General features: G+C 38.9%; 1 protein-coding gene across 5 annotated transcripts in view; it reads left to right on the top strand.

The window, feature by feature from the left end:
• The window catches only part of LOC131686153 (P protein), a 436,886-nt gene that overhangs the window by 201,143 nt on the left and 213,823 nt on the right, over window positions 1-21,920 (top strand). For 2 of the 5 annotated variants that reach the window (XM_058970335.1, XM_058970338.1), the window contains exon 3: window positions 7,216-7,369. The exons of 1 other annotated variant lie outside the window; for it this stretch is intronic. In XM_058970335.1, coding sequence (XP_058826318.1) covers window positions 7,216-7,369 — 154 coding nt within the window. Of the gene's footprint in view, window positions 1-6,579; window positions 7,370-21,920 lie in introns of those variants that run through there. 2 more of the 5 variants (XM_058970333.1, XM_058970334.1) reach the window with 2 other exon arrangements.

The following is a 21,920-nucleotide window of genomic DNA, read 5'->3' as shown; positions in this document are numbered from 1 at the left end:
GCGTCCCCGTAAATGGCTATTTAATTTCATCCCGATCCGACTTCCGGTTCCGGAGTTACAGGTTGTGGCGTGCGATCACATAGCAAATTGTGATTCAAACCGATACTCCGATGAAAGCAAAATAGGTAAAAATTTCGCTAAAATGTCTCTCAAACAACTTAAATTTGCTGTTCTAGGTCACAGACGGCCAACCAAACTTTCGTTGACTACATTGACCACCATAGATGGTTCCGGAAGTGCCCGGGAAAAGCGACCATCTTTCAAAATTTACAAACTCACATCAGTTTCCCGGAAATGGTTTGGCCGATTTTCACAAACTTAGTCCCAAATGATAGCTATAATATCCCCACAGATGTCTATAAAATTTCGTACGGATCGCTTATATGAGTCCGGAAATATAGACTAAATCGTCCGGTCACATATGAAATTCCCATATAAGCCGGAACTCAATTTTTTTTTCAAAGGGGGACCTCATGAAATTTCAGAAATCGAATTCGTATTTTTGATGCCAAACATCTTTAAAATGCATGAAACGTCGAGATTTTATGTTAACTCGAAATTTTTTTTTTATAAAAATCGACTTTTTGGGACTTTGCCGATTTTGCACCTTTTTTCAGTTCAATATTACCGTGGCTGTTTTTTCTTTTTTAAAATTTTAGAACTATAATAATGATTTATTTTCCTGTATATAGTTGTCATGTGATGTATAATAATAAAATGTAATATATGCATTTAAAAGCTTTTAATGAATATAAACAACGCACACATTCTCGTGATTCATGATTGAGAAAGGCACAATTGCACCGCTAGGTGGATTAAAATAGGTTTTTATAACTCTTATCACTCTCTTCGGATATTATATCGTTTGAGAACATTTAGAACTTGATGCTTCGCGATGTTTTTGATAATACATACTACATGGGATAGTGGCAGGACTCAGAGAATCGCTCAAATCTGTAAAGGACAACATCAGTGCTAGAAATCTCAAACCAAATCAATGGGAAAGCGGAAGAATGGTGAAAAAAGAATCAATGGAAAAGCGAAATGCTAATGCTCTGTTAGTAAAATATCTAAATTCCTCAATCAATGCATTGTGGTGGGAAAACTGAATTTTCCTAAAGGGGTTATACAATATGCTGAGCCAAAAATTCGAATTTTTTTTTAATCGTTTTGAAGTTTATACTTTACTCAAATTTCCAACGCGACTGAGAACTAAAAAATGAAATCGCAGCTCCTGATATCACGCTACCTCTGAAGTGCTTGCGTGCATAATTCAAACTTTACTTCGACATCGACTTTTCTAAAAGTGACTTCCCAATAGTATCCTTGATTTGAATTATCTTCGCTAATCCTAATGCCAAATAACAAATAAAAAACCTCTCGAAACCGAACCGTTTGGGAAAATCATCATCATTACTGGAATTTTCATTTTCACGAAACTTTTCGATAACATTCCGTCACTTGCGTTGATGCACTGGGTGGACAATGCTCTGCAAATCAAGCGTCAACAGTCTTAAAGCACCAGCGGATCTCATTCAGAGCCATTTGCCCGGCGAGTTAAATCTGCAAAGTATACTAAAAATTAACTTCTATTCCATAATTTTCAGTTCAACAATTCGAGAGACCGTGCTCACCGCAAGTCATGAAAAATAAACTGCGTTGTGAAGCGACGGTCACTATTTGTTAAAAAAAATCACGGTTTAATAAAAAAGAAAAATATTAAAAAATTTCAAATAGTTTATAATTTTCACAAATTTATTAGGGTAAAATGTTTAATAAGCTTTTGTAGTATTACAAAACTCTCTGAGAACGAGTTTCAGGGAACGAATATTTATGTGCGAAAAATATATACACTGAAAATAATGTTGTGTCATTTTTCACAAAAACAAAAATTGTGTTAAAAACATAAATTGCAAAAAAAAACATTTTTTTTAGAAATAAATATTTTGAATGTGATTGTATGATGGAGAACTTATCGGTAAAAAAGTTTTTCTAATTGACATACAAAACTGTAATTTTATTACAAAATATAATTCTCAGTCTTATTTTAAATAAAAATGTATTTAACAAAAATCTTCCAAAATGCGATAGTTTTCGAGATATTTGGAATTTTGTTCCAACAAAAGCAGTTAATTCGTGTGATTATGCCCTTTTTAAAAGTTATTCGCGTTACCCCATCCTAAAATGTCAAAAATCCAATGACGTAAAAGAAGCTTTTTCAGTGTATTTGAATCATGGAGAAGCTTTCAATGAAAAAGTTTTCCTAACAACTTTTGACATATTTTTATAATTCATACTATTTGCAGTAAAATATACAATTTTTTTTTAATATGATTTTAGGCGCTTTTTTAAATCAAAATGTTTATAGCAAAAATTTTCTGAAATGTGGTAGTTCTCGAGATATTTCAAATTTCGTTTTAACAACACCATTCTTTTGTTGATCGAACTATTTAGTTTAATCATAAGACTCTATGGTTGAATAGTATTTTGATTGTTTTCGTATAGCTTTCAAATGGTTTACAATATCACCTTGATGTCGAAGAGAAAGTTGCAGGAAATGTTATGGGCCTTTTTAAAAAGTTATTATTGTTGATGGAGAAACGCGAATAACTTCTGAATAGGTCGCAATGAAACAAAACAATTATGTTGTTAAAACAAAATTTACAATATTTCGGGAACTATTACATTTCAGAAAAATTTTGTTATTAGCATTTTGATTCAAAATAGCGTTTCATATTCAAAAAGAAAATTGTATTTTTGACTGTAAATAGTAAGAATTATAAAAATATGTCATAAGTTGTTGTGAAATTTTTTATTGAAGGCTTCTGCATGATCCAAATACACTGAAAGAGTTTCTTTTACGTCTTTAAAACGATAAACATTAAATTCTTGACATTTTATAATTGGGTAACGCGAATAACTTTTAAAAAGAGCATAATTACACGAATTAACTGTTTTTGTTGGAACAAAATTCCAAACATCTCGAAAACTACCGCATTTTAGAAGATTTTTGATAAATGCATTTTGATTTAAAATAAGAGTTAGAACTATATTCTGTAATAAAATTACAGTTTTGTATATCAATTAGCATGAAATTTAAAAACATGTATAAAGTTATTGTTAGAAAAACTTTTTTACCGATAAGTTCTCCATTATATAATCACATTCAAAATGTTTCTTTTCTCTTGAGGTTTTTATTGACAAAATATAAAAAATAAGAAAAAATGGGACTGGTGGTATCCAACGGGGAAAAACGATCGGAAATGGTGAGTGAAGCTAAGCAATCATGTGAAAAAAATTCCCCCCAGAGGCGAGATTCGAACTCGCAACCTTTGAGACTCCGGCCCAATGCACTAACCCTTATGCTATCCCTGGGTATGGCGACATCCCAGAAAGAACATATGATGATCCCATTGGCGACGATGATCGTGCCCTGCCTGCAAAGCGAGAATCACACACAACGGCAGCCGATCACCCCAACACATTTGATCTATTTAATTTCCCCGCTAGATACCAAGGCCCGGTTTTTTTTATTATCGTCTGATGTCTATTTTTTTAGTTCATTACCCATCGTACTTCGGTGGGTGACAGAGCTAATGAAAACTGTCGATTTCTGGTCCCTTGCCCAGTGAACAGAGGTATGACGGGAGCGAACCCGCCCGTTCGAATTAAACTAATAATTCAATTTTTTGGTCTTTTGACTTAAGTGCCAATACTTTATTTAGGACTGGTGGTATCCAACGGGGAAAACGATCGGAAATGGTGAGTGAAGCTAAGCAATCATGTGAAAAAAAATCCCCCCAGTTCTTTCTGGGATGTCACCATACCCAGGGATAGCATAAGGGTTAGTGCATTGGGCCGGAGTCTCAAAGGTTGCGAGTTCGAATCTCGCCTCTGGGGGGATTTTTTTTTCACATGATTGCTTAGCTTCACTCACCATTTCCGATCATTTTCCCCGTAGGATACCACCAGTCCTAAATAAGGTATTGGCACTTAAGTCAAAAGACCAAAAAATTAGTTTAAGAAAAAATGGATTTTTCTACAAACACAAATTTTTGTTTTAGTGAAAATTGACACAAAATTTTTTTCAGTGCATATTTTTTTGGCACATAAATATTCATTCTCTCAAACTCACCCTCAGAAAGTTTTGCTGTATAAAATACAGTAATCGAACAAAAAATTGAAATTAATGCACGTAGAAATGTTTACTGCTCTTGAGTCATAAAAAAATTACTGATTGTGGAAAACGTTTAATCTTCCATGCCGATGAAATGTGAAAAGTTTCATAGGAATCCAAGATGGTCGATCAGGATTTTAATTATTTTCAGACGGATCTTCGTGGAATTCCTCACCTGCTAAAGTCGAATGGAAAACGCCATTTTTTATAAATTTCTCTCTACATTCGGAAAGTGTTATCCTCGTTATTAATAATATTACGTTTTCATCTCAACTCGACGCATTCCCAAAATGAAAACCTGTTTGATTCCACCTAGTAGTGCAATTGTGCCTTTTTCATTTGTCCAGACTACGGATATGTTCATGGATCGACAGCAACGATCTTGAGACACTATGTGTCGATACTGAAGCATCGCTTGAAACCAGCGACGGATCATGTAGAACGATCCGGGTGGTACGGGCCCTGCCGAAAATTTTCAACTATTTTTAATTTTAAAATAGTAACCCCTCACTGCACACTCGCCCCGGGCCGGGATGATTGACGATTTTTAGAGTGATTGCATAACCTTTCTATATGAGAAAGGCGAAAAGGTGCCAAAGTCCAAAAAAATGAATCTTTGTCAAAAAAAATTTTTTCGAGTTTGCATCAAATCTCAATGTTTTTGCATTTTAAAGTCATTTGGCATCAAAAATACAAATTTGATTTTCCCCTTTGAGAATTTTTAATTTCAGTTTATATTGGAATTTCCTGTGTGATCGCACTCTTCAACCCGTAACTCCGGAACCGGAAGCCCAATCAATAAAAAAATCAATAGCAGCCGATGGGAAGGTTGTATTTTTCATTTGAGACTGCAAATCGGTCCAGCCATCTCTGAGAAACAGAGGTGACATTTTTTCCATGTACACACATACACACACAAACATACATACATACACACAGATTTTTTTTCCGATCTCGACGAACTGAGTCGAATTGTATATGACACTCGGCCCTCCGGGCCGGTATTAGATTTCCGATTTTAAGAGAAAATGAGAAAGGCAAAAACATTTTTAGCAAATGTTGAAAGTTATGCATTTTTTTGGTGAGCAGTTCTATGTATCATAGACATTAAATCAATATTAACTTCGCTTCCTATTAAATAAAAACCTTTATTACAGTACATCTGTTCTAAAGCGAGCTCAATATGAAAGGAAATCTGAGGATTATGATTTCAGAACTCTGAAATTTTCTATTGGAATGTTTTCAGGCAGTTATTTGATATTGATGTGATTAGAAAACTGTTAGATCAAGACCAATGGATCAGTTACATATCAGGACCCCATTGCGATAATTTGTCAACAGGTTATCAATGTACGGATCAGATAATTCTTATTGTAATGTTGAGTTAGTCAGCATCAATAAATTTTTAACTGGAGTCCAATAATTTTTTTTGGGTGGGTTGGGGGGGGTGCATGGTGTTAAGCCTCAAAACCTTCTATTGGTTAAGCCGTTGCTTGGAGTTATTTATTTCGCTTTTCATTTTCCAAGATATGTTTCAGATCGATCCGATGGTTATAAGTTAGCAAAATTGCAGTCAGAAGGTTCGCGCAAATGAACATTTTTGCACTGATAAGTTATCAAATTCCTTCCAGACAACTTGGAATTGTTCGGTGATTATTTCTAACGGTTGAGGATAGAAAAATACAAAACTCGTTTTATCGAAATAATGTTTGGCTTATTTAAATGGATTATTACTATATTGAACAATAAATAGACGACAAAGGGTAATCCACAAACAACAAGCCATAACTTTTAAAGTACTCAAAATAGATATTTGATGTCTTCAGTAAAGTTATTCGCAAAAGTACGAGCTACAAAATTGCTGAAGACCTCCAAGAAAATTTATGAAAGGTCTTTCATTTAAAATTGGTTTGGTTAAGATCGGTTCAGCCATTGCTGAGAAACACGAATGAGAGTTTTTCCGTTACATACACACACAGACATAGTCCCAAATCGTCGAGCTGAGTCGGTTGGTATTTCTTCTATAAGAAATGTAAATTTCTTTTATAGGAAATGTAAAAAGATTGCCCGTAGAACGCTCAATACTTTTTTTTCTGATCAACCCACCTTCGCACACACCGCTCCGCTCCCATACGGTCTGGACGCTCCTCCAGCTCCTAGTGCAGATTAAAAGATACAAAGAATTGGAAACTCTGTCAATTCTCGACGGCATCTAGTCCCGAGCACAGAGCACACAGCACACCAACCCCCGCGCTGGATACTGGTTCAGTTCAGTTCGAGTGTTGTATAGTTTTTCCTTCTCAGAAGTAATACGTAGAGATCGTCGCGAGTCGTTTATTTTTTTCCACTTTTTTCACTCTTTCCATTGTTGTTAGCCCGCGCGCTATCGATTGGTTCTGCGGACAGACAGGCAGCCGGTCAGTCAGTCAGTCAGTCAGTTAGTCAGTCGGTTTCGAGTGGCAGTAGTAAACACAAGCACCTACATAAACTGTTTTTAAATGGGCTGCTGCTGCTGCTGCTCGGATAACTTTGCCAGGCTGTTAATAAGAAACGTTGTGTGATCATTTCGCGAAATGGTAGATCTTTGAAATTGATACCGTGCTCATTTTGGCAGCAGAAGTAGAGACGTGCTTTATTTAATCTATCCTTGATTTAATGGTAGTGCACCTAGTGAAATTGAAGTAGTTGCAATCGAAGCCATGTAGTGTCGGATGTAGAGTGCTTGTTCCTGGTTAACTGCTTGAGTCGGTCGTTAACGACTTCCACCATCTAGTGCACTAGGGTTCACCTTATTTAGTGAATGTCGTCAAGTGGGAAGCGCACCCAAACCCGCCTTCATATCAATAGCAAATCACGAGTGAAAGAAAAAAAATGTAGTACACAGTTCGCCTAAATAACGAATGCTTTCTTGTATACCCTGAAATCTCGAAACACAATCAACCGGTCAACATTTTTTTTTTCGTGAATGTGTTCCCGATTTCGCGTTGAACCGAAAAACCTATCGTCTCCGATCGCACCCCAACGGAAATCGACTGCAGAAGCGATTCGCAAATTTCTACCCAACAACAATCGCAGTAAGATCGGAACCCACTGCAGCAGCTCGCTGGAGATGAAAGTGAAAGCGACCGGGAAGCGGATTTTGCGACGCAGGAAAAGCAGCAAGAAAAGCCTGGACAAGTTTCCCACACCAAAGTGAGTGCCCTTTATTATTGTTTTTTGTAAATAACCACTCTGTAGTTTAACGTTCGGGAATTTCCCGGATCAATGCAAGTCTCTTCTTCCCGTCCTCGCGCATCATCTTGAACGCAAATAGTTGGGGCTCTTTGTCACTGAGTACAGACTGTGATTGGAATATATTCCCGCAATAACAAATAGCTAGACGCGATTAGTTTTACGGTTAATGTGCAACCGAGAATGCTAATACACGATGACGATTGCTCACTAACTGTATACAGATTTGTGATATCGAAAGTACAATGTTCGGAGACCGCGGTCCTTCCGATATGTTTGGTTTTAGTACATTGAATAATTGCATGTTTCAATTTGTTTTGGAACTGAAATTTGTCTACCGTTGGAAAATTAGAATGAATGTAATTCAATTGAAGTTCATGCCAGTATATGTACTCGTTTGCGTAAATCTTCGCTATTGTTCTTTGTAAGATAGGATTTGCAATGAATTGAAATGGAAAATTAAATATACTTCAGAACTGATCAAAGACGTTCCATAAAGATTTTGTTCCTAATCTCATTAACATCAGAAAATAAGAATTATCTTAAATAATCAATAATCACGAAGTAGAAAACACTGTTAGGGCTGCTATTTTATATGCTAAATGCCTAAAACAATTCATAGACAAAATCTAAATAATTGACACAAAAAAAACAAAAACGAAAAAACCTACAAAATGAAATCGCAAAATTGAATAAATGCAAATATATGAAAAATTGGTAAAATAAATGTAAAAACGATAAATGTAAGAATGAATAATAAAAACAATAAAGATTTAAAAAATATAATTAAGTAAAAAATCATTAAAATGAACTATAAAATAGATCAAATAGATATGGGATATTTGGACAAATTAATAATATTTGATGGAGAAGAAAATAGAGAAAAATAGAGAAAACGATACCAACTAACGAAAAAAAAATGGAAAAACCAGAACGAACCGGATTAACAAGAGCAAAATACACAAATGCACAAAATAGAAAACAAAAAAGAGTGAAGAATGATATAGTTTGAAAAAGAAACGAAAAAAAGTAAATGGAAATTGGAAAAACATGATAATAAATAGGAAATGAGAAAAAAGAACAAAAAGAGAAAGCAAAGAATTCTGGAGCTCCTTCACATTTTCCATTTTGCTTTCTATATTTTTCTTTTAATATAGATCAATATCAATTAAAAGGTTCAATCATAAATCTTAACGTACTTGATCAACATTAACTACAGTACATTAGAGTATTTATCTTTGCGTTAGATTTTCAACCAGATAAACTGACAAATAAAATGATAAGCATAACTACAAGATGCACGAACCAATAACTTATATTCAGTAGTTCTATGAGTTTTATAGGTATATCATTAAGGCATTGATAAATGCCTTTCCTCTCAATCAATTGATAAAAAAAAATTACCGATTAAATGAAAAGTGTATTTTCTGCTCCAATCCGAATCAACGAAACAAATGACACATCCGTTCCTTATATCGGGCGTGCACTACCTAAAGAATAAAGGAAACTGTTACGAGCGAGATGTGTAAATGTGAAAATTTCCAAAACAAAAATCTATTGAGCTGGATTCTCGGAAGGGCTCTCTGTCCGAATCAGTCTCTACAATCGCAGACGAGAGGGCAAATGTCACCCATTGAAACACTACTCAAGGCCAATAGCAGCCGTGATTCTGATAATAATATTGAATGTACGGTTCAGATGTGGGGCCGTGGAGATTTTTTAATCGCGTGGGAACGAGCGTTTATATGTTTGTGCTTGAGATTGCGTTTATAAATTCGTAAGCGCCAATACATTAGTTTAATCGCCAGGGTGTTTTATGTTTGCGAGTGTAGAGTATGTAGATGTGCGTGGATGATCGCGAAGAATTCGAGTGTTTGTATGTTATTGATCGCGCAGGCATTTGTTTGTCACGTTTGCTAGTGAGTATGTGACTACGCGTGTATAAATTCGATCGTATGTATAACCATGTGGGCAGGTCATTTAGATGTTCGCGTGAGTTCTTGAATGTTCATGCAAACCGCGAGTCTAATGTTTAATTTTGAGTGAACAGTTCAGATGCTAAAAGAGAGTGTGCTCCCCCATATCACTTCTTGTCTAGTGTCTATGAGCGTGATTTATTTTTTGAGACTACTCCAGCTGAAGGCATGAACGTACGCTGCTAGGATAGAGGGTAAGGGTTTCCGGACGACACCGATTCATGATCGTATGTATCGCACTTGAGACAGAGTTTATAAATTCGTAGATGTTAAAACGCTCACTTAATCACGGGGGCGTTTTTATGTTTGCCAGATCACGGGCGCAGGTTTGCGTGGATGACCGCACTTGCATGTTTGCGCTTGTGATCAGGCTTGTATTTCGTATGTATAACTGGATTACCGGTCACATACTCAAAACGAACATTGTAAGTTTGCGAAAATTCGCTGAGAAAAGTTATTAACTAAAGAAGCAGCATGGCTTCGAAACAAGTGGATTTTATTATTAATCATAGCAACCCTGTTTGAATAACTGCATCTGCCATACGGGAGCGGTTGGTGGTAAGCCTAGTTTACACTTGTATAACGATGATGCAAATCAAACAGGGTTGCTATGATTAATAATAAACTCCAGTTGTTTTGAAGCCATGCTGCTTCTTTAGTTAATAACTTTTCTCAGCGAATTTTCACAAACTTGCAATGTTCCACGAATGTGTTCAGTAGAAGAATACCTTTAGAAAGTTTTCTCATGAATTGATTGGTGAGGTGATATTTTAGGAATTTATTTTTAATTTTAACCGATTTTCCATACTAATTTCCATATAAACTTTGGAATTTTTGGAGGGTCCGTAGACACAACCGATCGGTACCAAAATTTGCACAATTACTGAAGGCCATAAAAGTAATCAGTAAAGCCTGGTGGAGCTAAAAGTCAAAAATTGAACCAGTCTAATGAGCATAGGCAGTTAGGACCAATGGTACGGGTTTTCGGATGAAATTGATTCATGATCGCGTGGGAATTGGTATAAGGGGCAATGCATAAATTACGTAAAGTAAAAATTGCTCAAAATTGATTCCCTTTTCTTCCTTGTAATACATTGTCACAATGTTTTTTATCCCTCTCACGTCCTCTAGTATGCAACGAATTCTCATATTTTTTTTTACTTTGATAAAAACATGTTACTTATCCTTCTAGCTTGCTCCACTCCCTCATATGTTTCAACATGATTTGTGATACCCCCTCCCCTTTCATAAAAGTGTTACGTAATTTATTAATGGTCACTAATCGCACTTGACACTGCTTATGGGGAAGTGGCGCAATTCGGACCGCTAGCCAATTCGGACCCCCAACTGTTTCTCAGCTACGATAATATTATGAAAAGCGTATATATATATATATATCATTTTTATGGCTGTCATGTCTCACAATTGACAACAGTAATTTTGTGGACTTTCGACTGGATTATTGTTATCTAGAAATTTGAACGGCTTTTTTACAGTCCTTAGTGGATTAAAACGATTTGTTTGCTTTTAAATCCTAACGTTTCGACGCCTTGTTTGCGCCTTCTTCAGGGGAGACTATATTGCGGAGTAACAGAGTAGACGAATTTTACATTTAACAATTACAATAACATATTACAAGAACTTACAAAAACTGATTATCGTTCCTCGTTAATATCACTGATATGTAAGTGGATGGTCAATATATGGGGATATATTTTAATCCACTAAGGACTGTAAAAAAGCCGTTCAAATTTCTAGATTGACAACAGTAGGATGTTCACCCCTTCTTCAATTAAATGGGCTATCAACCCTTCAAATCCCCCGGCCCTAATAACATTCTTCCAATATTTCTACAAAAATCCCCAGACAGAATTCTTCCAGATCTACTAAACATCCTGAGATCCAATCTTATGCTTGGGCACACATCTATAAGCTGGAGAGAAGTTAGGATAATATGTATTTCAAAAAAGGTAAAAAAGGCTTGACACAGCCCATGGGCCTTTAGACCTATTAGTTTGACATCAACACTTCTGAAACTGATGGAAAAACTGCTGAACCACTATATTCGAACGGAGCACTTATCAAAAATTTCGCTAAACAAGTACCAGTTTGCATATCACTTTGCACAAAAGGGCAAATCTACGGAAACAGCCCTACATGCCTTAGTGACACTTATTGAGAAAAGCCTCGATTTCAAGGAAATAGCAATTTGCACTTTTCTTGACGTCGACGATGCTTTTGAAAATACGTCCTACATATTAATTCACAAGGCCCTGGCAAAAAGAGAAGTGGAAATACCAATAGGGGACTGGACTCTGGCATAAGCATAAGCATAATCATAAAAGATCGCCCGTAGTTGCTACTCCGTTATTGACCAGAACCAAATTAGGTTGCAAAATGTTGATTGGAACAACATGCTTGGGAATAACATGATGAGCCACATTGTACAATCTATTCTGATCCCTGCATGCTGATCAATACCGACGCCGGTCACGTTCGAATGCAGATCTTCTGGGAAAGGAAGGAATGTTAGTCCGATACATGTTGCTACTAGAGACCGAGGAATCCTCTGCATCTCCACATGTATCACGGGAAGTAGAGAGTTGTTAGTAAATGTGTCAATAGCGTTATCATGTAATAATTGCTCTGGGCAGCCGGCTGCTGAAAATTTGGGAAATTTATCATTTGTTGTATTAATACGATTAGCAAAATGAGCACCTTGAACTCCGGATAGCCGTCTATAAGGAGCACTGCTAATTTTTTTTTAAAAATATTCAATCACGCGACGAATTTTTTCGTGGTTTCTATCGTGTCGGTGCTGATTTTACCCGGCGATCGTTTGAATAAAATGAGGAATCTTATACAGAAGGTTTATCAGACTCTTCCATAGATGTCGCTGAGTTGGTGGTTTGGAAGGAAATAGGGTCTAGGATTCGCTCCAAGCAAGCGATGCGACCTGTAAAGCATAGTTTATTAGTTTGTAGTTCAGTTTGTTTTCGAGAACACGATCGCTTGAAAAATAAGATCTTGTTTAGTTTTTTATTCTTTTAAAATCTGGGTAGCCGGCTACCGAGAGTATCCTATGTTTTCTAAACAAAAGCAATTTCAACTCCACACAGCCGATCGTGGGAGTATTGCCCAGAAAAATTAATCTTATCTGCTTAATGGACCGGATCACTATTTATTGCGACATTATTTAGACTAACTTTGCTATTCCTTCTCTACGATATATTTTTTGGGTTACAAACTACCGAGTGATGACACGTTATACAGACAAAGAGTTATGATAGCTCTAGATGTTATAAATCAACGAAAGTGTTTCCTATTTCTAATATCGGATGGTTTGTGAAATACACGTATACTAATGATTAGGGTGACCATACGTCCTGGTTTCCCAGGACATGTCCTGGTTATGCATTGACTGTTCTGGTGTCCTGGGAAGTCGAAGAAGATGCTTGATTTGTCCTGGTTTTTCTCCTGGAAGCCTAATATATTTCTATTTATCCAGTCTTCGCTTTTCACTATGCTCCAGATCGCAGTAACGACCGACCGTAACCATAACTGCAACGTATACTCATCCTCGCAATGCGACAAACAAAACTTAATACAGTCGAATCTCCCCATTGTACCTTCCGATGGTTTTTTTAATCTCTCAAGAGTGCCTCGTCAATATTGATGAAACAATGGTTACCAGCGCTTCTCCTCGGCTTAAATCGCCTTTCAATCCGGGACACGAAGAATTCCCTTTGGTACCTCTGAAAAGACACATCGGCGTTTTGGTGCTTCTGTTTCTACTTGAGTTCTCTTGCCAGTAGCTTTTTTCGTCTTACTATCGAATCAACTATCAACTATCGTGGAAAAATTTCATTGAGTGCTCTCTCGGGCTGGGGATCATGGAATTACTACAGGGTCGATACCAGTACCAATTCAGTCGCTCTGCTTGTTAACAGTGCAGTGAATCAAACGAACGTTTCTACCTGAAGTCTGCTGTCTATATGTAACGTGCCAGTATTATAAACAAGCAAAGCAATCGAATAATAAAATTCGTCCCAAGCCAGTGTGAACAATAAAGCACCGTTACTTTCATCGGTGCGATATCGATCATTCATTTCAAGATGTTTGAAACTCAACAGCAAAATTCAACAGCAAATTTGCAAATGCAGTTCAGACTAACGGAATTCGTCGTTATACAAGCCCACAACACTCGTTACTCATAACGATTAAAACTTTGGCCATAACGTAAAGCTACGCTATGGAAGACAACATGCAATACGTCGTTTAGCATGATAATGTTAGGATCAAGATACCCGTTTATATTGACAATGATAAGATTGATATGCGTCTACACGATCTACACCTGGGTACTATTAATAATGTCGGAATACGTAAGATGGAATCCTTTTAGTTTGAAACCAGGAGAAAATGTTTCTAGGTATTTCCAACGGTGTTTGTTTCGTGAGAATGCGAGTGACGAAACCTATTCCGTCATATCTGAACTTTCAATTCAAAGCAAAACGTGTGACCAAATCTCAAATCACGGTGTGCACGTATGAAGGACAGATCCCTGCGTGCCCTACGTTGTTACACAAGAAGACACACTACGAGAAACTATGTACACAAACCTCTAACGAAGCAATATCAACTGCAAGCATACCCATTACACAGCCCTTCATCAACATCAACTAAATCACAAACCACTGGAGTTGCAGCTCAGGCACCAGTGAATACTGGAATAACAGAACCTACGCACAGCGTGTCCGATCATTGCGATGCACCTACTACTTCCCATTTTTTTATAAATAAACTGCTAGCACCACCGATAATAAAGTAAATAACAAAGAACACGGATACGCGATCGTGACCCGTAGGCCCCACAAACAACTCAAACCAGGTAATCGTGAAAGCCCATACAACATTAACAGCGAGGAAAGCATGAACGAAAACGATAAACCGAGAGAAAGCGGACTAAGTGGTCCACAAGTAACAAGAGGCAATGAAATAAACCGTTCTTCAATAAGAAATAAGATCTTTACGCAAAGTAACAAAGCACGTACACAAGATCCGATGGATATACAATAAAATTCGTTTTTTTTATTTCGATTATTGAGGTTTTAACCTTAAGGCCATTCGCCTCTTCGGGTTAGAAAAATCTCATATGAAAATTTATAACCCTACGTGTGGGGTCGGGGCTTGAACCTAGGTGCGCTGCGTATAAGGCAATCGATTTACCAACTATGCTACGCCTACCCCCAATTCGATTCATTTATTTTTATTTACACTTTGATATTAAAAGATCCACGGCTCAGGTAATGCATTGAGGCGTATCAAATAAATGAAATAGCTAATAGGCGATTAACATGCCTTCACGCCTGGACTCTGAACAGCGACTAACCTTCGAGTCTAGCATCCTACATAACAGGGAGTATGGAATGTCGCGCTCAAACCAGTGCTGCGAAATTTCAAAATCAGTTACTTATTTCTGCTTCTATTTACCGAATTCAGATTCACCGCCTCCCTCATTCATTAACTTCCCAACTGACTGAAACTTCATGCAGAATGGAATGATTGAGTTCAGAGGCAATATAAATTCCTTCACCAACCAAAGCATTTATTTGTTTTTATGTGGACAGCTTGAAGGCAGAAGCTGGCATATTTCAACATTTTCGAGCATAAGTGAACTGCATAATCTATATCTGGTGCACTTTTGCTCAATAATTCCTGTCATAGGTAGAATGGAAACAAAATTCAGTTTGCTTCTGAAACCGAACATGTCCGAACCTGAATACGCTGTGTCGGCAGAACAAATGACGAGGGAAACGAACCAAACATTTCATTCATCGTGACGTTTGAAGTTCACGCGGAGATGTCAATTTTTTCTGGCTCAAACTGATATTATTTACACCAAGCTATCCGACAGTTTTCATATAACAATCGATTAAACGGAGAAATTTTTGGTAACAACGGTAGGTTTTGTAGCTCTCAAATCGAGAGATAATAGTTGTCATTGGAGATTGTAAGGCATAGCGCTCGTAAGTTACTTGGGATCGCTAATGTTTCTGATTTACGTCAATGTCGTGTTTTAGTACTGAAAACTCCTCGCCGGTCCTGCACCGATCTGCTCAGCATGAAACGTTTGCTGATGGTGGTGTAGCAAGAACTGCCTTTGTGTATATCCATCCAAAAAAGCTCATCCTCCCAGACTCCCAGAACTTTTTTACTGTCGAAGCTTTGCCTGCCAGACCCCAGAACTTTTTAACTGCCGAAAACATACGGAAAAGGCAAGGTCGATTGAGAGGTAGCGGGGGGAAGCAGTACTCTTTCGACTGTCCTGGTTTTTTACTCGTCTGATATGGTCACCCTACTAATGATTATATCGAACATTGAAGGGAAATACAGAGGATCGTTAACCTGATGGACGGGCTTGTTACCAATAAGGGAACTAGAAATTAGATTAAAACAGACGAGACGAATTTTCAGTACGTATTGATCCGCGATCATCGATACTAGTCAAATTAAAGTCTTATTGGAGCTGATATCCGAACAACTTTTACGGCATTGCTTTCTCGGCTAGATCTGTTCGCACACTCTCATTCTGCTACTATCGGCAGAAGGCTGATAGCTCCCAGTCGTCGCCGGTCTAAAGGCCAAATGTCATCAATAGACTTAGATTCGCGTGGAGGCATGAGATAGAATTGAAAGCTAACCAATGAAAATGACAGCAAAACACTTATTCTTCGTGCTAACATAACTGAAGGTAATTGCCAACCGGTCCCCGATCCCTCTCGCCAATTGTCAATTCTCAAACCTTATACATGATTGAAGTCATCATTCCACTCAAATAAGGTCATGTGTTTTCCCTAAGCACATTGAATGCTCTGTGGATCAGTTCCTCCGTTGGTAAAACAAACGCTAAGCAAACATAGAAATTAGTTTGCCGACCAGCAGATACGTGTTCCCTTACAGCGCCATCACATCAACGGACACCCAAAATTTACATGCGACAAAATATCTGCAATCTCGAATATAAAAGATTCAAAACCTCTACTGATTTGCAATAAAATAAGAAAGTAAAAAAACAGTTGAATATCCAAAGCGGCTCATTTTCAAAGATAGCACCGCCGATGAATCACCAAATAAAAATAGGTGACAAGGGACGCGGACGAAATTAGCTGAGCTGGTTTGCCACCTATTTTTCGGGCGAAGAATTTTGGGGCGACACCTGGTAGTCGCTAGACGCTGGTGAAACGCCAACTATTTGAATATGTTTGCCATATTTTTTTCACTTTTCGGATCGAATTTTTTTCTCTGAAAAACCATTTTTCACTATTTTTACAATTTACACTGTGTTTCAATATTAAAATTGAACCGGTGCAAAAGGAAATACAAAAAGCCGGCGCCCATGACACTCACGCTGCAGTTACAGCCGTCGCTCATGCAGCTGCTCTATCCAGAGCGTGCGGTGAGAGTACGAGATGCGTGCATGTTTGAGGTTGAACCGGTCATGGGAAGACAGATTTTTTTTGAAATTTACCCGCTCGGTATGCTAGGTTGGATTATCGTTCGGATCAAATTGTTGAGCTTCAAGGTTTGAAGATTGTTACTTTCATTTAAATTAAAGTAGTGGTTGTTGCCACAGAAGCATTGGGTTGTTCATCTTCGCTTCTGGCAGAAAAATTTGTCCATGAAGTACACAATACCAATGGATTGTGTGTTACGACATCGTCTCGTCTGTAGCAGAATAAAGCATCTTGGCCGATAGCTAGACTCTCCAGCAAAAAATCATACGATATCAGATATTTAGGTGATCATGCAAGCCACGTATCCTTTTGGATTTAGTAGAAAACTGACGTCCCAGACGATTTGTTATGCAACTGATAAGACGAAACGGAAACACAAAATCCTATTGTATGACCTTCAGAATTCCATCAACAATCGGTTTATTCACGTGCAAATAAGCATAACCGAGACTGTGAAGTTTTGATTGCAAATAGAAAAACACAAGAAACTGGCACAGAGTAGTCGCTAACTTTTAATTTTTCCATACACACATCAATTCGCCCTGCTGACCCTGCTCCCCTTAATGGACGAACTATCGACCAAACAGCAGATGAATTTGAACTTGATACTTTGAAATTAAGCATTTGAACGCATTTCCTCCATTTCCGGGAGCCCTCGTACATCAGCGTGTTTTCAATCGCAACAATGTAATAACCCAAGGATTACTGGTGCCACATGGGTTCGTGCGTGATTGCATTTTCGTTACTGCATAATATGCCACGTCTTAAATATTAAGTTCAAAATTTTGCCTGGAGAATACCTGTCGTGTTAGACTAAATTAGACAGCTGATAGATGCATGTTTGCTATTCAAGGTATCCGGAAATGAGAGTAATTTTAACAAGGTTCAATTCAAAAAAGGTTTTCTGTTTTACCATATCGTCCAGAAGTCATGTTAATTTTAATGCTTATTATTTGTCATCTGTTGAGGTTTTTCTTACATCCGGCGAACACTCCACCTAGAGGCGTTGATCGTAGCAACCTTCGACGAAGGATGCGTTTTTTTGCTCCCGTCAATTTTAGTCCCCAAACATGACTCATATTATTTACTATAATTCTTTTGAATATACTATTGAGCTAAACCCAACCATTATTTCACAAAAATGTATAGTTCATGGGAATCGAGTACTGATACACAACCATGCATTGATAGGCCCCATGCAAAACTGACTCAGACATCTATTCGTTAAAAGTTTAATAATTTCTTTTAACAAAGCCATATTGACTGACAGTCTTCGACAAAGTTGTAGACAATTAAATTATCTTTCTTAGTTTCACTTACAGTGTTAACACAATGCATCAGTCTCTACGCATCGCTCGATCGAGATAGAAGTGTTTTGTTTTCGGTCTGTTGGAAAAAGAACAGTGCAGTAATCCGCGTTCAAGGTTATTTTGCCATTCTCTGCCTCTTCGAGGTTTGGACTTTTATTTTCTTTTGTGCGTGTGTTAACCGTTAGGCCACATTCCTCAACCTTTTGTTCGTAAAGCGAGGATTGAACAATAACCAGCTATTAGAGCTGGACTGGTGCGTCGTGGGAAACGAGTATACAGATAAGTGAAATCTACCTTTTTGATACATTTACGGCTTTTTCCCGTCTGCGCGGGTGCTGACCCCGTGCGTTGACGGTGTCGATGGCTTCCTCCCCGGATGGCCAAATGGAGATCGAGTCGACTCCTAAGGCTCTCCCCCGACCCAAACAATATCCAGAGCTCTCGACCGGTCCCTTTGTGGTCTTCTTTCGGCCCAAAACAAAATCGCTGAATCTATTACAGATTTCAAAAGACCTAACGGAACGGTTCTCGGCTGTGATCGAAATAAAAAAGGTTCGCTCAGACAGGCTGAGGGTCGTGCTGACTAACTCAAAGCAGGCAAACGATATTGCTTGCTGCGAGCACTTTACGAAGGACTATCACGTGTATATTCCAGCTGTGAAAGTACAGTCTGAAGGCGTTGTCACCGATGACAGTTTGACATGCGAAGATCTGCTGCAGTACGGGGTTGGCCGTTTCAGAGACCGCTTACTTCAGCCAGTAAAAATACTCGAGTGCAAGCGTTTGCACTCAGTAGTAGTTGCGGGGGATGGTTCAAAAACGTACCCCCAATCAAACTCTTATCGGTTGACCTTCGCTGGTACCGCTTTGCCAAATTACGTCCTCTTGCACAAGGTTCGTCTGCCTGTGCGTCTGTTTGTGCCGCGGGTCATGAATTGCACAAAGTGTAAACAATTGGGTCACACAGCCACCCATTGTAGCAACAAGGCCCGCTGTGGAAAATGCTGTGAGAATCATGTGGATGATTCGTGCAGTAAGAATGCTGAGAAGTGTCCTTACTGTGCAGAGAATCTGCATGATATCTCGGCATGTCCCGCGTACAAACTACGCGGGGATAAACTAAAACGTTCCCTTGCTGGACGATCCGAACGTTCTTTTGCAGAAATGCTAAAGAAAGCTACACCACCAACCTCAACAAACATCTATGCTCACTTGCCTCCTAACGAGGGCGAGGCTGATGACCCACAAGAGGGAACATCTACTAGGGCGCCTAGAAGTTATAGGAAGAGGAGGAAATTTCCTCTCCTAAAGTTCGTTGTAAAGGCCAGAAGGTATCCCTTGACGGGACTCAGAAAGTCACATCTATTGGAAGTGTTGCAACCAAACCGAAGCAATTAGCTCCTGGTCTCGGAGGATTAAACTCAGAGAAGGAGTTCCCAGCACTTCCCGGAACATCAAAAATCCCAAGTGTTCCTCTGTTTCAGTTCGAGAATAATCGCGGCACTGGAATTATCAAACTCTCGGACGTTGTGGACTGGATAATAAAAACTTTCAATATTACTGATCCTATTAAAAGTCTTATGTTAGCTTTTCTCCCTACAGTAAGAACATTTTTGAAGCAGTTGACTGCTAAGTGGCCCCTCCTTTCAGCGATTGTATCCTTCGATGGCTAACTCATCGAACGAGGTCACGGATTTGATCACTGTTCTACAGTGGAATTGCAGAAGTATCATCCCGAAAATCGATTCCTTCAAAATTTTAATAAATAATTTGAGTTGCGATGCATTTGCATTATGTGAAACTTGGTTAACTTCCGACATAGATCTCAACTTCCACGACTTTAATATTATTCGCCTGGATCGAGACACCCCCTATGGAGGAGTGCTTTTGGGGATCAAAAAGCGCTATTCCTTCTACAGAATTAACCTTCCCTCGATAACAGGTATAGAAGTTGTCGCTTGTCAAGTAACAACCAAAGGCAAAGATCTTTGCATAGCTTCCATATATATTCCCCCCAACACCGCGATTGGGCATCGCCGGCTACATGACATCATAGAATCCCTGCCTGCACCGCGACTAGTTTTAGGCGACTTTAACTCTCACGGTACGGAATGGGGTTGCCTTTATGATGATAACCGTTCCTCTTTAATTCACAATATTTGCGACAACTTCAACATGACAATTCTAAACACGGGTGAAATGACACGGATTCCTCCCCCACCAGCGCGCCCAAGCGCATTAGATTTATCCCTTTGCTCGACCTCGCTAAAGTTAGAATGCGCGTGGAAGGTAATCCCTGATCCCCACGGTAGCGACCATCTGCCGATCGTAGTCTCAATCAATAACGGCTCAAGGCCATTGGAAACAATCAATATTTCGTATGACCTCACACGAAATATCGATTGGAAGAGCTATGCTGCCGCGATATCCGACAACATCGAATCTACTCAAGAACTTCCTCCGGAGGAAGAGTACAGCTTTTTGGCTGGCTTGATTCTCGACAGCGCGAATCAAGCTCAGACTAAGCCAGTACCCGGCGCGAACATACAAAAACGTTCTCCCAATCCCTGGTGGGATAAAGAGTGCTCAGACGTGTACGCAGAGAAGGCCGCCGCGTTTAAGACCTTCCGGAACGACGGGTTACCCGCTAGTTTTCGACAGTACGCGACGTTAGACAAGCGAATGAAGAGTTTGATGAAAGCCAAAAAACGCGGTTATTGGCGCCGGTTCGTCGACGGATTAACGAGAGAAACATCGATGAGCACTCTTTGGGGAACAGCCCGACGTATGCGAAATCGAAACAGCACTAATGAGAGCGTGGAATATTCAAACCGTTGGATATTCGATTTCGCCAAGAAGGTTTGTCCGGATTCCGCCCCGGCACAGAAGATCTACCGCGCCGCGTCCCGTCACGATAACGCGAACGAAACACCTTTTTCGATGGTGGAGTTCTCACTTGCTCTCTTGTCGTGTAACAATAAAGCTCCAGGGCCAGACAGAATCAAATTCAACTTGTTGAAGAATCTGCCAGACTCTGCCAAGAGACGCTTGTTGAACTTATTTAATAAGTTTCTTGAGGCTAACATTGTCCCACTCGATTGGAGACAAGTGAAGGTCATCGCCATCCAAAAACCAGGAAAACCAGCCTCCGGCCACAATTCGTACCGTCCGATCGCAATGCTATCCTGTATCCGGAAGTTGTTCGAGAAAATGATCCTATCCCGCCTCGACAATTGGGTCGAAGCAAATGGCTTACTGTCAGATACACAATTTGGCTTTCGCAAAGGCAAAGGGACGAACGATTGTCTTGCGTTGCTCTCAACTGAAATTCAAATGGCCTATGCTAGCAAAGAGCAGATGGCATCAGTGTTCCTAGATATTAAGGGGGCTTTTGATTCAGTTTCGATCAACATTCTTTCAGAGAAGCTGCACCAGCATGGTCTTTCAGCGACTTTAAACAACTTTTTACTAAACTTGTTGTCGGAAAAGCACATGCATTTTTCGCATGGTGACTTATCGATATCACGATTTAGCTACATGGGCCTTCCCCAGGGCTCATGTCTAAGCCCCCTTTTATACAATTTCTATGTCAACGACATTGATGAATGTCTTGACAATTCTTGCACGTTAAGGCAACTTGCAGACGATGGCGTGGTGTCTGTTACGGGACCATTACAGAATACCTTGGACAATTTGTCTGCATGGGCTA

This window comes from Topomyia yanbarensis, chromosome 2 (assembly GCF_030247195.1).
Source record: "Topomyia yanbarensis strain Yona2022 chromosome 2, ASM3024719v1, whole genome shotgun sequence".
In the NCBI taxonomy this organism is placed as follows: domain Eukaryota; kingdom Metazoa; phylum Arthropoda; class Insecta; order Diptera; family Culicidae; genus Topomyia; species Topomyia yanbarensis.
Note: the sequence above shows the minus strand (reverse complement) of the source record. Positions and strands in the feature narration are given on the sequence as shown.